The following is a 13,301-nucleotide window of genomic DNA, read 5'->3' as shown; positions in this document are numbered from 1 at the left end:
CACGCTGGAGGGATTATATCTCCCGGCTGGCCTTGGAACGCCTCGGGATCCCCCAGAATGAGCTGGAAAGTGCTGCGGGTGAGAGGGAAGCCTGGGTCGGCCTGCTGAACCTGCTGCCACCGCGACCCGACCCCGGATAAGCGGGTGATAATGGATGGATGGATGGAGACTTCAAAATCTCACAAACCATCGCTCTCCGGTAAATTGTTAAATCATAAAATGACATTTCAAGCTAATCCAGGCTGTACTATGGCTCCACTTTCATCAGTCTCAGATTTACTCTAGTATTTTGGCTAACCTTAGGCTAGCCAAACTTACATGTTTTCTTTTTAAAACTCAGTAAAAAAAAAAAAATACCACCATCCACATGGGCGTTTCAGCATCTCACATGACCATTCACGTACACTGGACCTGCTGGTGGAAACAGGAGGCACATTTTCTACACACTGCAGTTCCTTTAGTTGCAGAAAATATAGCGGAGTAAGAACTGCAATGGTGAAGAGAGGGACCAGAGAATTCTTTGCTTGGAACGACGAGAAGGTCGAACTGTTGCTCAGTCATGTGATAGGGGCGTGATGAATCAGGGAAGGTCCTGTCGGGAATGCTAAGACCCAATCAAGTGATATTGAAATTCACAACACCCCTCAACTGCTGAACAGTTTCATGCGTAAACAAAAGTAGCTGGGTGTAAAATTATTATTATTATTAAAAAATGATTACCTTATGGTCCACTTAGCCTACTAGCTTTTTCCAGAGCTCTCAACCACACATCATCATCTCCACCAGCGATCAGAGGTTGCTCTCAGTCATCATAACATAGAAGCATTATAACTAAGAAATCAAATTGGTGATCAAGGCCATGATATGTTGATTAAAGTTCTAAAAAAAGCTAGTATTTGTAGAAGGAATAGATGGGTGCATGAGGTAGTGCTGGAATTGAAACAATCCATTTGTTCTATTCTTTCTTTTTATTTGTGTGTCTCACTAAATTGTATACATGAATGTTTGGTTTTGCAGGTGGATGATGGGTTTTGGGAGGGAGAGCTGAATGGACAGATCGGTCTCTTCCCATCGTTGGTGGTGGAGCTTGTTCATGATGAAGGGGAGGTGGAGAATAAGGAGGAGGTGAGACTGTATTTTCCTGTTTCATGATCCTGTAATCCTGTAAATCATGAGTTTTCTACATGATATTACACAAATCACATAACGCTAAAGGTTTTATACCACTTACCCTAATTTCTGTCTATTTAATTTTCTGATTGGCTTTGTTGCTCCTATGTTTATTTTAATTATTTTCTCCAGTCTCTCCCCTCCATTTCCATGCCTCCTTCCTCTCCCTCCATCCCAATCCCTTTCAACCCTGGCTGTAATTTAGCTCTTAGTGCTACTCCCCCTGGCTGGGTGGGGAACAAACAGCAGATCTTTCCCCCAAGGCTCCCAGACAACTCCATTGGTGAGTTGTGTCATACTGCAGCCAGAGAGTATTGTCGCTTCATGTGCTTCATTTCTAATGTCAGTTGTTCCTAAACTAAATGTGTTAGTTAAGATGGTAAAGGCTGTCAGTCTGTGTGTTGTCCCATCAGACCCTGCAGACAGCAGCCGCAATTCTCCAGACTTCTCCAGCAGTCGACTAAGACCGGTATGTGCTCTTTATAAAAACAAAAATCCTCTGTATTTATGCATATTGTTTAGGGAACAACTAAATAGAGAAATGAGGATTGGGCAATGTTGAGTCTAATTCTATAAATTATCTTTGAACTGAGAGTGAAATGTGACAATCTTCACATTTTTGTCTTCACTCTGTACTGTTTAGTGTCGAGCGCCTCCTGCTCCTCCAACACAGAAGCCTTCACTTCAGCCTTGACGCAAAGACTGGAGTCATTTTTCAATGTTATACATGAAGTGTATGGACCAAAGGAACACTGCTTTTATTATTATTTATTTGTTTGCATTTGTATTTCTTAGGTTTTCCCACTGGTCAACTTCATCGTAAGGTGATGTGAATTTACAGCAGATAGCATAATCACCCATAAGTCACAGAACAGTGGAACTTACAGAATAGCAGAAACAAAGTGTAGCTGTTTCTGTGTAAGTGATATAACATTAACATTTATGTCAGAGAGGTTATAAAAAAATTATAGCATACAAGAAAAGTCAGGTAGTGTGTAGCTTTATCATCACAGGCAACTTTTACTTTTACGCTTATCATATGACACTTTGGAAGCAATATTTATATAGCAGGTTTTAACCTGCTATATAAATATTGCTGTGCTGGCTGCTATTTATAGCAGCCAGCACAGCTCTGGTCCTTACAGTTAAGTATGCAGTTCTAACTTAACCCTTGTGCATCCCTTTAGTGACTGATGACAAAAATATCTGTGTACTGCCATACAATTATCTACTAATGTTTTATTCCAGCTTCAGTCTTGATCATAACTCCCACAAATGTGTTGCTGTTGGTTTTGTTTATTGAAAGAAAACACAAACAAATTAACTTTATAAAAATGCCGGGCCGATTTCTTGAAATATTTGTTCACAGTCTGTGATGTGTCAATGATTAGCACCAACATTGATCTTGTTTCATTGCATACAGCAGCATTAACTCTAGTTGCAATTAGGACTATAATATGACAATATAGGAAGTGATGCACAATGGTTAAAAATGTTAAACAATATTTGCTTTTCTTTGTAAATGTTTCTTCATATTGTGTGGCTATCTAAAGGAATATATAAAGAAAGTGAAGAAAACATTCATCACAACTTAATAGTCTTTTCCTAAATGAAAACTAATATACCCTATGTGTATTAAATTCTATTCAATTTGTGTAGTCATTCAATTCAGTTTATTTTGTATAGCCCAATATCACAAATTACAAATTTGCCTCAGAGGGCTTTACAATCTGTACACATACGACATCCTTGTCCCAGGACCTCACATCGGATCAGGAAAAACTTCCCAAAAATAACCTTTGACAGGGAAAAAAGAGAAGAAACCTTCAGGAGAGCAACAGAGGAGGATCCCTCTCCCCGGATGGACAGATGCAATAGATGTCATGTGTACAGAATGAACAGCATTACAGAGTAACATAAACACATTCAAATGAATATGAGAATGTATGAACGGGGCGCATCGGCAGGGGCAAGGCAGGAGGCCGACTCACCAGGCAAGAGGCATCAGACACAGCCAGGTCCAATGGACCCTATGAGACGTGAAGTCACAAAGACTCTGGGGAGGAAGCAGAGTTAATAAGGTGCAATGGAGAGATGTAAATTCATCCATAAGTAAAGAGAGAAGAGAAGATAGGTGCTCAGTGTATCAAACAGGAAAGTCTTAAGTCTAATCTTAAATGAGGTGACTGTCTGCCTCCTGGACTGAAAGTGGAAGCTGGTTCCATAAAAAGAGGAGCTTGATAACTGAAGGCTCTGGATCCCATCCTACTTTTTAGGACTCTAGGAACCACAAGTAGCCCCGCATTTAGTGAGCGCACTAATAATAATAATAACTTTATTTATATAGCACCTTTTAAAAGCAGGGTTTACAAAGTGCTCTACATAGAAGCAAGGTAAAACATAATGTGAATACAAGTAAACATTTCAGAAATACAGGAGGCAAAGGAGACATATAGGCAATGATGGAATACAAAAATAAAGCAGAACATCCATCCATCCATTATCACCCGCTTATCCGGGGTTGGGTCGCGGTGACAGCAGGTTCAGCAGGCCGACCCAGGCTTCCCTCTCACCCGCAACACTTTCCAGCTCATTCTGGGGGATCCCGAGACGTTCCAAGGCCATCCGGGAGATATAATCCCTCCAGCGTGTCCTCGGTCTTCCCCGGGGCCTCCTACCAGTTGGACGTGCCCGGAAAACCTCTAATGGGAGGCGTCCAGGAGGCATCCTGACTAGATGCCCGAACCACCTCAGCTGACTCCTTTCGACACGAAGGAGCAGCGACTCGACTCCAAGCTCCCCCCTGATGTCCGAGCTCCTTACCCTATCTCTAAGGCTGAGCCCGGCCACCCTACGGAGGAAGCTCATTTCGGCCGCTTGTATCCGAGATTTCGTTCTTTCGGTCACGACCCAGAGTTCGTGACCATAGGTGAGGGTTGGAACGTAGACCGACCAGTAAATGGAGAGCTTTGCCTTCCGGCTCAGCTCCCTCTTCACCAAGACGGACCGGTACAGCGCCTGTTTTACTTCTGCAGCCGCACCGATCCGCCTATCGATTTCCCGCTCCACCTTACCCTCACTCGTGAACAAGACCCCGAGATACTTGAACTCCTTCGCTTGGGGTAGGCAGTTTGCCCCCACCTGGAGGGAGCAATCCGCCGGTTTCCGGCAGAGCACCATGGCCTCAGATTTGGAGGTGCTAACTCTCATCCCTGCCGCTTCGCACTCGGCTGCAAAACGCCCCAGTGAATGCTGGAGGTCACGGTCCGAGGAGGCAAACAGGACCACATCATCCGCAAACAGCAGAGAGGCGATCCCGAGACTCCCGAACCGGATCCTCTCCGCCCCCTGGCTGCGCCTAGATATCCTGTCCATGAAGGTCACGAACAGGACTGGTGATAAAAGGGCAGCCCTGGCACAGTCACCCTTTGATTTAAGCCTTGACTTTGGAACGGCCAGAAGGGCCTTGAAGGGCCCCACCGGAGGATCTAAGGCTGCGAGCTGGCTCATATTGGGCTAACATTTCAACAATGTAGCTTGGCGTGCTTTAAAAGTGATCAGCAAAATCTTAAAATCAATTCTAAAACTAACAAGGAGCCAGTGGAGACAGGCCAGGACTGGAGTAATGTGAGCCGTCTGTTAGAACCAGTCAGAAGCCGAGCTGCTGCATTCTGGACTAGTTGGAGGCGGGAGATGGATTTTTGATTCATGCCGGAAAGGAGGGAGTTGCAGTAGTCGAGTCGGGAGAAAATGAGTGCATGAATGACTTTTTCCAGGTCTGAGCGTGACAATATGGGTTTGATTTTTGAGATTATTCTTAATTGAAAGAAGCAGGACTGGACAATTTTTTTGATCTGTGATTAAAAATTGTATTGAGACATTACACCCACATTTCTGGCAATAGGTTTTAAATAAGCAGCCAGGGGACCAAGTTATCTCTTGATGAGACTGGTGTTATTGTTTGGGGGACTGAATAATATGACTTCTGATTTGGAGTTATTGAGCTGAAGGAAATGTTGTGCCATCCAGGAGTTAACTTCAGAGAGACAATCTAAGACAGCAGTCAGGCTCTCTGGGTCACCAGGTCTCAGCGGAAGGTATATCTGTGTGTCGTCTGCATAGCAATGAAAAGATATGTTGTGCCACTGGAGTATTTGGCCGAGTTTCCATTCGGCCAAATACTCCAGTAGATAGCGTGTAGATAGACAATAAAAGTGGACCTAAAATTGAACCTTGTGGTACACCACAGGTAATGTGAGTCACAGGTAAGACGAGTGATTACCTATGGTGACCGAGTACGATCTTTCTAAAAGGTAAGAATAAAACCAGCCAAGTGCAGTGTCCTTGATGCCAACCCAGGTTTTGAGGTCATCGATTAAAATGGCGTGATCTACAGTATCAAAAGCTGCACTACGGTCTAAAAGAATTAAAACTGCGCTCTCCCCTCTGTCTGCTGCTAAAAGGAGGTCATTAGTTACCTTGAGGGCAGTTTCTGTGCTATTAAGTGCTCTAAAACCTGACTGAAATTTCTCAAATATGTTATTATGATTCATAAACTCTAGGAGTTGTGTTGAGACCACTTTTTCTAAAACTTGATAAAAATGGAAGTTTTGAAATTGGCCTAAAATTGGAAAAAACAGAAGGATCAAGCTTAGGTTTCTTTAAAAGAGGTTGTACGATTGCATGTTTAAAAATCGATGGGAAAGTACCACTTGCTAAGGAGCTATTTATAATGAATAAAATACTGTGCCCTACAGTGCCAATAACCTCTTTGAGAAATTTAGTAGGAATAAAATCAAGGCTGCATGTGGCTGATTTCATGTGTGATATAAATTGGGATTAAAGAGCCAATGATACAGGTTGAAAATGACTAAAATAGTTGTGAATGTCCCTACTGGCATGTAAAATGCGAGTTGGGGGGGGGGGGGGGGGGGGGGTAATGTGTTGTCTTATTTCATTTACCTTATTATTAAAATAATTTAAAAACTGCTCACACATCTCTTGACACATCTCTTGTGAGGCATCAATAAAATGACAGGGGGAGGGGTTTATGACCGTATCTATGACCTTGAATAAGGGGTTTGAATGATTGTTTAGAATTCAATTGGAGAAGAAAGAGGCTCTTGATTCTTTAACTGCCTTTTGATAGTTATCCATTGCCTCTTTCCAAATATCATAAAATACGCGTAGAGCAGTTTTCTTCCATTTTCTTTCCTTTCTCCTACAGTCTCTCTTAAGTTCTTTGGTGGATTCATTTATCCAGGGCTGTGGTGTTCTGTTTAACTTGTTGACCTTGTAGGGGGCAACAGAGTCCAGGACAGTCTGACAAGTGTGATTAAAAAGAGAGACCAGCTCCTCTGTATTAGAATGTGGATTAAAAGCAGTTAAAGAAGCAGCAGTATTTGTTAGCAGACATGGAGTTAAAAACCCGACAACGAGCAGGTGTACTGTGATTGATTCGGGGCTGTGACCATTATACAGGACGAGGTCAAGGATGTGACCCTTTGAATGTGTTGGCTGCTTTATTGAGTGAGGTTAAAAGATTCCAAAGTATCCATAAAATCTTTGACAAGAGTCTGAGACGGGCAACAGACACGCATGTTAAAATCCCCTAAAATAAGAATGTTGTCATACTGTGACATAAAATAGGCTAAAGATTCAGCAAACTCTTGGATAAAAACACTGTTAGACTTTGGCGGTCTGTAGATTATAACAATTATGACAGGGTCTTTAGAGTTAACCATAACACCAAGATGTTCAAAAGATGTATAGTTACCATTTAAAATGGGAGAGCATTTGAAACCTTTTCTGTGAATAATAGCAACCCCCCCTCCCCTGCCTGACAGCCGGGGTGGATGAAGGTGGGCACAATCAGGGGGGGTTGCCTCTATAAGAGGACTACAATCTCCCTTTGGATAGCCAAGTTTCTGTGATGACAAAATAGATGACAAATAGTCATGGCTACATTTTTTAAGTCCGGCGGTTGCAGCCTGGTAAAAACAGAGGAAAGAAAGAGTTGTAAGATCTCACAATTTACAAAAGATAAATGGTAAGTCTATCAATAGTATTGCTAACCATTCATACTTAAGTATTGAATATAGTGTCTGTATACTATATAATATTATGTCTGACACCATCAACACCTGTACAACACACAATGTGACGCACAGGCTTCCAACTAACTGAGTTCTTAATACAAGCTCAATACTGCTGATGTAGTGTAAAGTGTGAGATAGTTCACACAAGTCAGAGTGACGAATGGTCAAACCAACAGGAGACCAGTGCTGTAAACATGCGTTGTTAGTGAGTCGTTAGTGTCGTAAGTCACAAGACTCAGATCTCTTTTCCTAAACCAACTGTAAATAAGTGGTTTTGTTGCCGAAACCATACCTCCCTGTCGAGGTGGAAATGTCTTTTTCTGTATAAAACATGTATGCATGTAATGAGTCCCCGACACATCCACAACTGACACTAGAGGGGAACGTACAGTCATTGTTTGAAGCTTAGTAACACTGACTGTGGCATTTGACACCTTGGGGTGAATGTTGAATATTGAAAGCACACTGACTGTGGTTCAGGGGCCGCTTGCCTCAAGGCTCTCTTCTCCCTCCTTCTCGGTCAGATGCCAGCTGGAGCCATCGCTTTATGAAGCACTATGTTGTAACTGCAAATGCAAGTGATTTGCAGTTACAGAATTGCAACGAACTGATTCTTAAAACAATCACTGGCCATGTTTAATAAAAACTAGTCAAGTCTTCTTCTAAACTTTCTACCTGTTTCTTAGACCCCATCACAACAAGGATGCTTAAAGACGTGTTGCCTTTAATTGGCACCTCTCTGTTGGATATTATCGATGTGTCTTTGCTAACAGGCCATGTACCACATTCCTTCAAAGTAGCTGTAATTAAAGCTCTCCTGAAAAAGCCCACTCTTAATCCAGAGGTGTTGGCTAACTAGAGACCAATCTCTAACCTTCCCTTCCTCTCTAAGATCCTTGAGAAAGTAGTCGCAAATCAGTTGTGTGACTTTCTACATCAGAATAGTTTATTTGAGGAGTTTCAGTCAGGATTTTAAAAAAAACCACAGCACAGGTGAACATTACAAATGACCTCCTAATTGCATCAGATAAAGGACTCATCTCCGTACTGGTATTATTAGACCTTAGTGCTGCGTTCGACACCATTGAGCATGACATCCTATTACAGAGACTGGATCAGTCGATTGGCATTTCAGGTAGCGCACTAAGTTGGTTTAAATCCTATTTATCAGATCGATCTCAATTTGTAAACGATGAAGCCTTGATGAACACCAACGTTAATCACGGAGTTCCACAAGGTTCTGTGCTTGGACCAATTTTATTCACCTTTTTACAGTATATGCTTCCATTGGAAACACTCCATAAACTTTCATTGTTATGCAGATGATACTCCATTATATCTATCGATCAAACCAGAGGAGACCAACCAGCTTGCTAAACTTCAAACATGTCTTAAAGACATAACATGGATGACCTGCAACTTCCTTATGTTAAACTCAGACAAAACTGAAGTTATTTTACTCGGCCCGGAACACCTCAAAGATCAATTATCTGGTGATGTGGTTTCTGTAGATGGCATTGCCCTGGCATCCAACACCAGTGTAAAGAATCTCGGCGTTATCTTTGACCGAGACTTGTCCTTTAGCTCCCACGTGAAGCAAATCTCAAGGACTGCATTTTGAAAGAAACCAATTATTTAATATCAGGCAATCACATTGATTTATTGTGTCTTACTAAAACCGGGCTGAGCCATGAAGAATATGTCAGCCTAAATGAATCAACTCCTCCTCCAAGTCATATTAATACTCACATTCCTCGAGGCACCGGCCGAGGAGGTGGAGTAGCAGCCATCTTTGACTCAAGCCTATTAATGAATCCTAAACCTAAACTAAACTACAACTCATTTGAAAGCCTTGTTCTTAGTCTTTCACATCCAACCTGGAACACATTACAGCCAATTCTATTTGTTATACTGTACCGACCACCAGGTCCATATTCAGAATTTATATCTGAATTTTCAGAGTTTTTATCAAGTTTAGTCCTTAAAACTGATAACGTTATTATTGTAGGAGATTTCAATAGTCATGTGGATATTGATAATGATTGCCTTAGTGCTGCATTTATCTCATTGTTGGACTCGATTGGCTTCTGTCAGAGAGTACAGAAACCCATTGTACTAACCTCATTGCTTTGGCCACACCCTCGATCTTGTTCTTGCATGTGTCATTGACATTGAGCATTTGGAGGTCTTCCCACAGAACCCTCTTCTGTCAGACCATTACCTCATAACTTTTGAGTTTATACTCCCGGAGTATACACCGTTAGTCAAAAGTTTCTACACCAGATGTCTAACTGACAGTGCTGTAGCTAAATTTAAAGAAGCGATTCCTTCTACATTTGATTCAATACCACGTCTCCATATGACGGAGGACTCCTGTGCTAACTTTAGTCCGTCCCAGATTGATCATATTGTCGATAGTGTGACAGGCTCACTGAGGATGACACTAGACTCGATAGCCCCTCTGAAGAAGAAGACGGTGAGGCAAAGGAGGTTTGCTCCCTGGTATAACCCTCAGACCCGCAAACTAAAGCAAACTTCACGAAAGCTCGAAAGCATATGGCGTTCCACCAATCTGGAAGAATCACGCTTAGTTTGGCGAGATAGCCTTAAAACATATAAAAAGGCTCTCCGTAATGCCAGAGCAGCCTATTACTCATCAGTAATAAAGAAAAAGAAGAACAACCCCAGGGTTCTCTTTAGCACTGTAGCCAGGCTGAGTGGAGTCGTGTATCACTATAGACCTCAGTAGTAATGACTTCATGAATTTCTTTAATGAAAAGATTTTAACTATTAGAGGCAAGATTGATGATCTCTTGCCCTCAACCAGTGCCGATCTGTCATCAAGAGGAGTGGCCTTGGAAACGGCTGTATGCCCCGGTGTATATTTGGATGGCTTTTCTCCCATTAACCTAGACCAATTGTCCTCAACGGTTTCTACTTCTAAACCGTCAACCTGTCTCTTAGACCCCAACCCAACTAGGCTGCTTAAAGACGTGTTGCCTTTAATTGGCACCTCTCTGTTGGATATTGTTAAAGTGTCTTTGCTAACAGGCCATGTACCACATTCCTTCAAAGTAGCTGTAATTAAACCTCTCCCGAAAAAGCCCACTCTTAATCCAGAGGTGTTGACTAACTAAAGACCGATCTCTAACCTTCCCTTCCTCTCTGAGATCCTTGAGAAACTACGCTAATCTTTAGCCAGCAGTTTTAAACAAGATTCAATGTCGCCCGCTCTGGCCCCCGGGATGCATATGACTTTGGTCCCTGGCTTCCCTATCTTCACGTTTCTGACTATGGAGCTACCTATAACCAGAGTGGGTTTCTCAGCGGGTGCGTCACTGAGGGAAAACTGGTTCGAAACGTGAAGAGGTTGGCGGTGCTCAAATCAGTTGTGTGACTTACTACATCAGAATAGTTTATTTAAGGAGTTTCAGTCAGGATTTAGAAAACACCACAGCACAGGTGAACATTACAAATGACCTCCTAATTGCACGGAGTTCCACAAGGTTCTGTGCTTGGACCAATTTTATTCACCTTTATACAGTATATGCTTCCATTGGACAACATTATCAGGAAACACTCCATAAACTTTCATTGCTATGCAGATGATACTCAATTATATCTATCGATCAAACCAGAGGAGACCAACCAGCTCGCTAAAATTCAAGAATGTCATAAAGACATAAAAACATGGATGACCTGCAACTTCCTGATGTTAAACTCAGACAAAACTGAAGTTATTTTACTCGGCCCTGAACACCTCAGAGATCAATTATCTGGTGATGTGGTTTCTGTAGATGGCATTGCCCTGGCATCCAACACCACTGTAAAGAATCTCGGCATTATCTTCGACCAAGACTTGTCCTTTAACTCCCACGTTAAGCAAATCTCAAGGACTGCATTTTTTCATCTACGTAACATTTCAAAAATCAGGCACATCTTGTCTCAAAAAGATGCAGAAAAACTGGTTCACGCGTGTGTTACTTCTAGACTAGATTACTGCAACTCCTTATTATCAGGCTGTTCTAATAAGTCTCTTAAGTCCCCTCCAGTTGATCCAGAATGCTGCAGCTCGTGTACTCACAAAAAGTAAGAAAAGAGATCACATGACTCCTGTATTAGCTGCTCTGCACTGGCTCCCTGTAAAATCAAGAATCACATTTAAAATTCTTCTCACCTACAAAGCCTGGATTGGTGATGCACCATCATATCTAAAGGAGCTTGTTGTACCATATTGCCCCACTAGAGAGCTGCGCTCACTAAATGCGGTGCTACTCGTGGTTCCTAGAGTCTTAAGAAGTAGGATGGGAGCCAGAGCCTTCAGTTATCAAGCTCCTCTTTTATGGAACCAGCTTCCACTTTCAGTCCGGGAGGCAGACACAGTCACCTCATTCAAGAATAGACTTAAGACTTTCCTCTTTAATAGTGCTTATAGTTAGGGCTGAATCAGGTTTGCCCTGGTCGAGCTCCTAGATATGCTGCTATAGGCTTATAGGCTGCTGGGGGATGTTTTAGGATACACTGAGCACCTATCCCCTCTTCTCTCTCTCCTTATGGATGAATTTACATCTCTCCATTGCACCTTATTAACTCTGTTTCCTTCCCGGAGTCGTTTGACTTCACATCTCATAGGGTCCATTGGACCTGGCGGTGTCTGATGCCTGGTGAGCCAGCCTCCCGCGTTGGCCCTGGTGATGCGCCCCACCCCTCCTCCTCTCTACCTCCTTCTATATCATGGATTGGAGTTCCATCCATAAATTGTCATATTCATGTAATGTGTTTATGTAACTTTGTAATGCTGTTCATTCTGTACACATGACATCTATTGCATCTGTCCATCCGGGGAGAAGGATCCTCCTCTGTTGCTCTCCTGAAGGTTTCTTCCCTTTTTTTCCTGTGAAAGGTTGTTTTTGGGGAGTTTTTCCTGATCCGATGTGAGGTCCTGGGACAGGGATGTCGTATGTGTACAGATTGTAAAGCCCTCTGAGGAAAATTTGTAATTTGAAGGTTTCTTCCCTTTTTCTCCCTGTTAAAGGTTTTTTTTGGTGGGGGGGGCTGATCCAATGTGAGGTCCCGGGACAGAGGATGTCGTATGTGTACAGATTGTAAAGCCCTCTGAGGATAATTTGTAATTTGTGATTTTAGGCTATACAAAATTAATTTAATTTAATTGATGGTCCCTGTGGACAAAAGTGGTAGTGTTTCCAAGCACCAGAGTTCATTGACAACACCTTGACACCTTGACAATGCAATAGGGTCTGACAGTCTGCTCCCCGCAGTCTTGGTTCTCCCAGGCCTCCCTTTCCTCCAGCGGTCTCCAGCAACATGGTGTTGGCTCCTGGGAGGAGACGCTGCTGCCGAGCGCTGAGCTTCTTACGTTTTTGTTCCTTACATGACTCTTTGCTGATTATTTTCACATTTGTTTAGCTGTTTTCTTCAGTCACGATGGCTCACTCATAGTAAATACCTGTTTTACGCTTTAAATGTTAAAAACTTAATGAACTGAATGTGTGACATAACAATATCTTTTTTTTCCAGTATATATTCCAAACAAACATTTAATGAACTGAATGTGTGATATAACAATACTTCACATTATTGCTTTAATAGTTGTTTCTGTCTTGTCCTTAATTGCCATAATATTAAAGCGAAGCTAAGCATTAAAGGAAGGCTGTTTTTTTCTTTGCTTTTGAAATCAATATATTTCATGACATTTTATGGAAAACATTTGTTAAAACATGGACCTTGTTTTTGTAATTTTAGCTACCATTTCTAAGGACAATGATAGTGCTTTTATGATCTACATGAGCAGTCAGAGGGCCTTTAACAAAACCTACATATTGTGAAAACAAATGTTACGTAATTACAATTCTTCAGTACACAGACTGCATCATTGCTTCAGACATTCTAAATTAAACCACGGGTATTTTAAACCATAAGCACTATGGATCATGCCTTTCGATTGTTGCCGCAATATTTATAATGACCATGTTAATAGTTTTGTATTTAGAGTAAAGACACAGTACAGGTGAA

The 13,301-nt window shown here is 42.0% G+C and overlaps 1 protein-coding gene across 1 annotated transcript in view; it reads left to right on the top strand.

Moving 5' to 3' along the window:
• The window catches only part of LOC117738066 (F-BAR and double SH3 domains protein 1-like), a 34,038-nt gene extending 31,736 nt beyond the window's left edge, over positions 1-2,302 (top strand). The window contains exons 18-21 of the mRNA XM_034544360.1: positions 1,018-1,125; positions 1,303-1,453; positions 1,584-1,639; positions 1,814-2,302. Coding sequence (XP_034400251.1) covers positions 1,018-1,125; positions 1,303-1,453; positions 1,584-1,639; positions 1,814-1,864 — 366 coding nt within the window. The 3' untranslated portion in view covers positions 1,865-2,302. The remainder of the gene's footprint in view (positions 1-1,017; positions 1,126-1,302; positions 1,454-1,583; positions 1,640-1,813) is intronic.
• Positions 2,303-13,301: the final 10,999 nt, after the last annotated feature.

Source organism: Cyclopterus lumpus, chromosome 10 (genome assembly GCF_009769545.1).
Source record: "Cyclopterus lumpus isolate fCycLum1 chromosome 10, fCycLum1.pri, whole genome shotgun sequence".
Taxonomy (NCBI): domain Eukaryota; kingdom Metazoa; phylum Chordata; class Actinopteri; order Perciformes; family Cyclopteridae; genus Cyclopterus; species Cyclopterus lumpus.
Note: the sequence above shows the minus strand (reverse complement) of the source record. Positions and strands in the feature narration are given on the sequence as shown.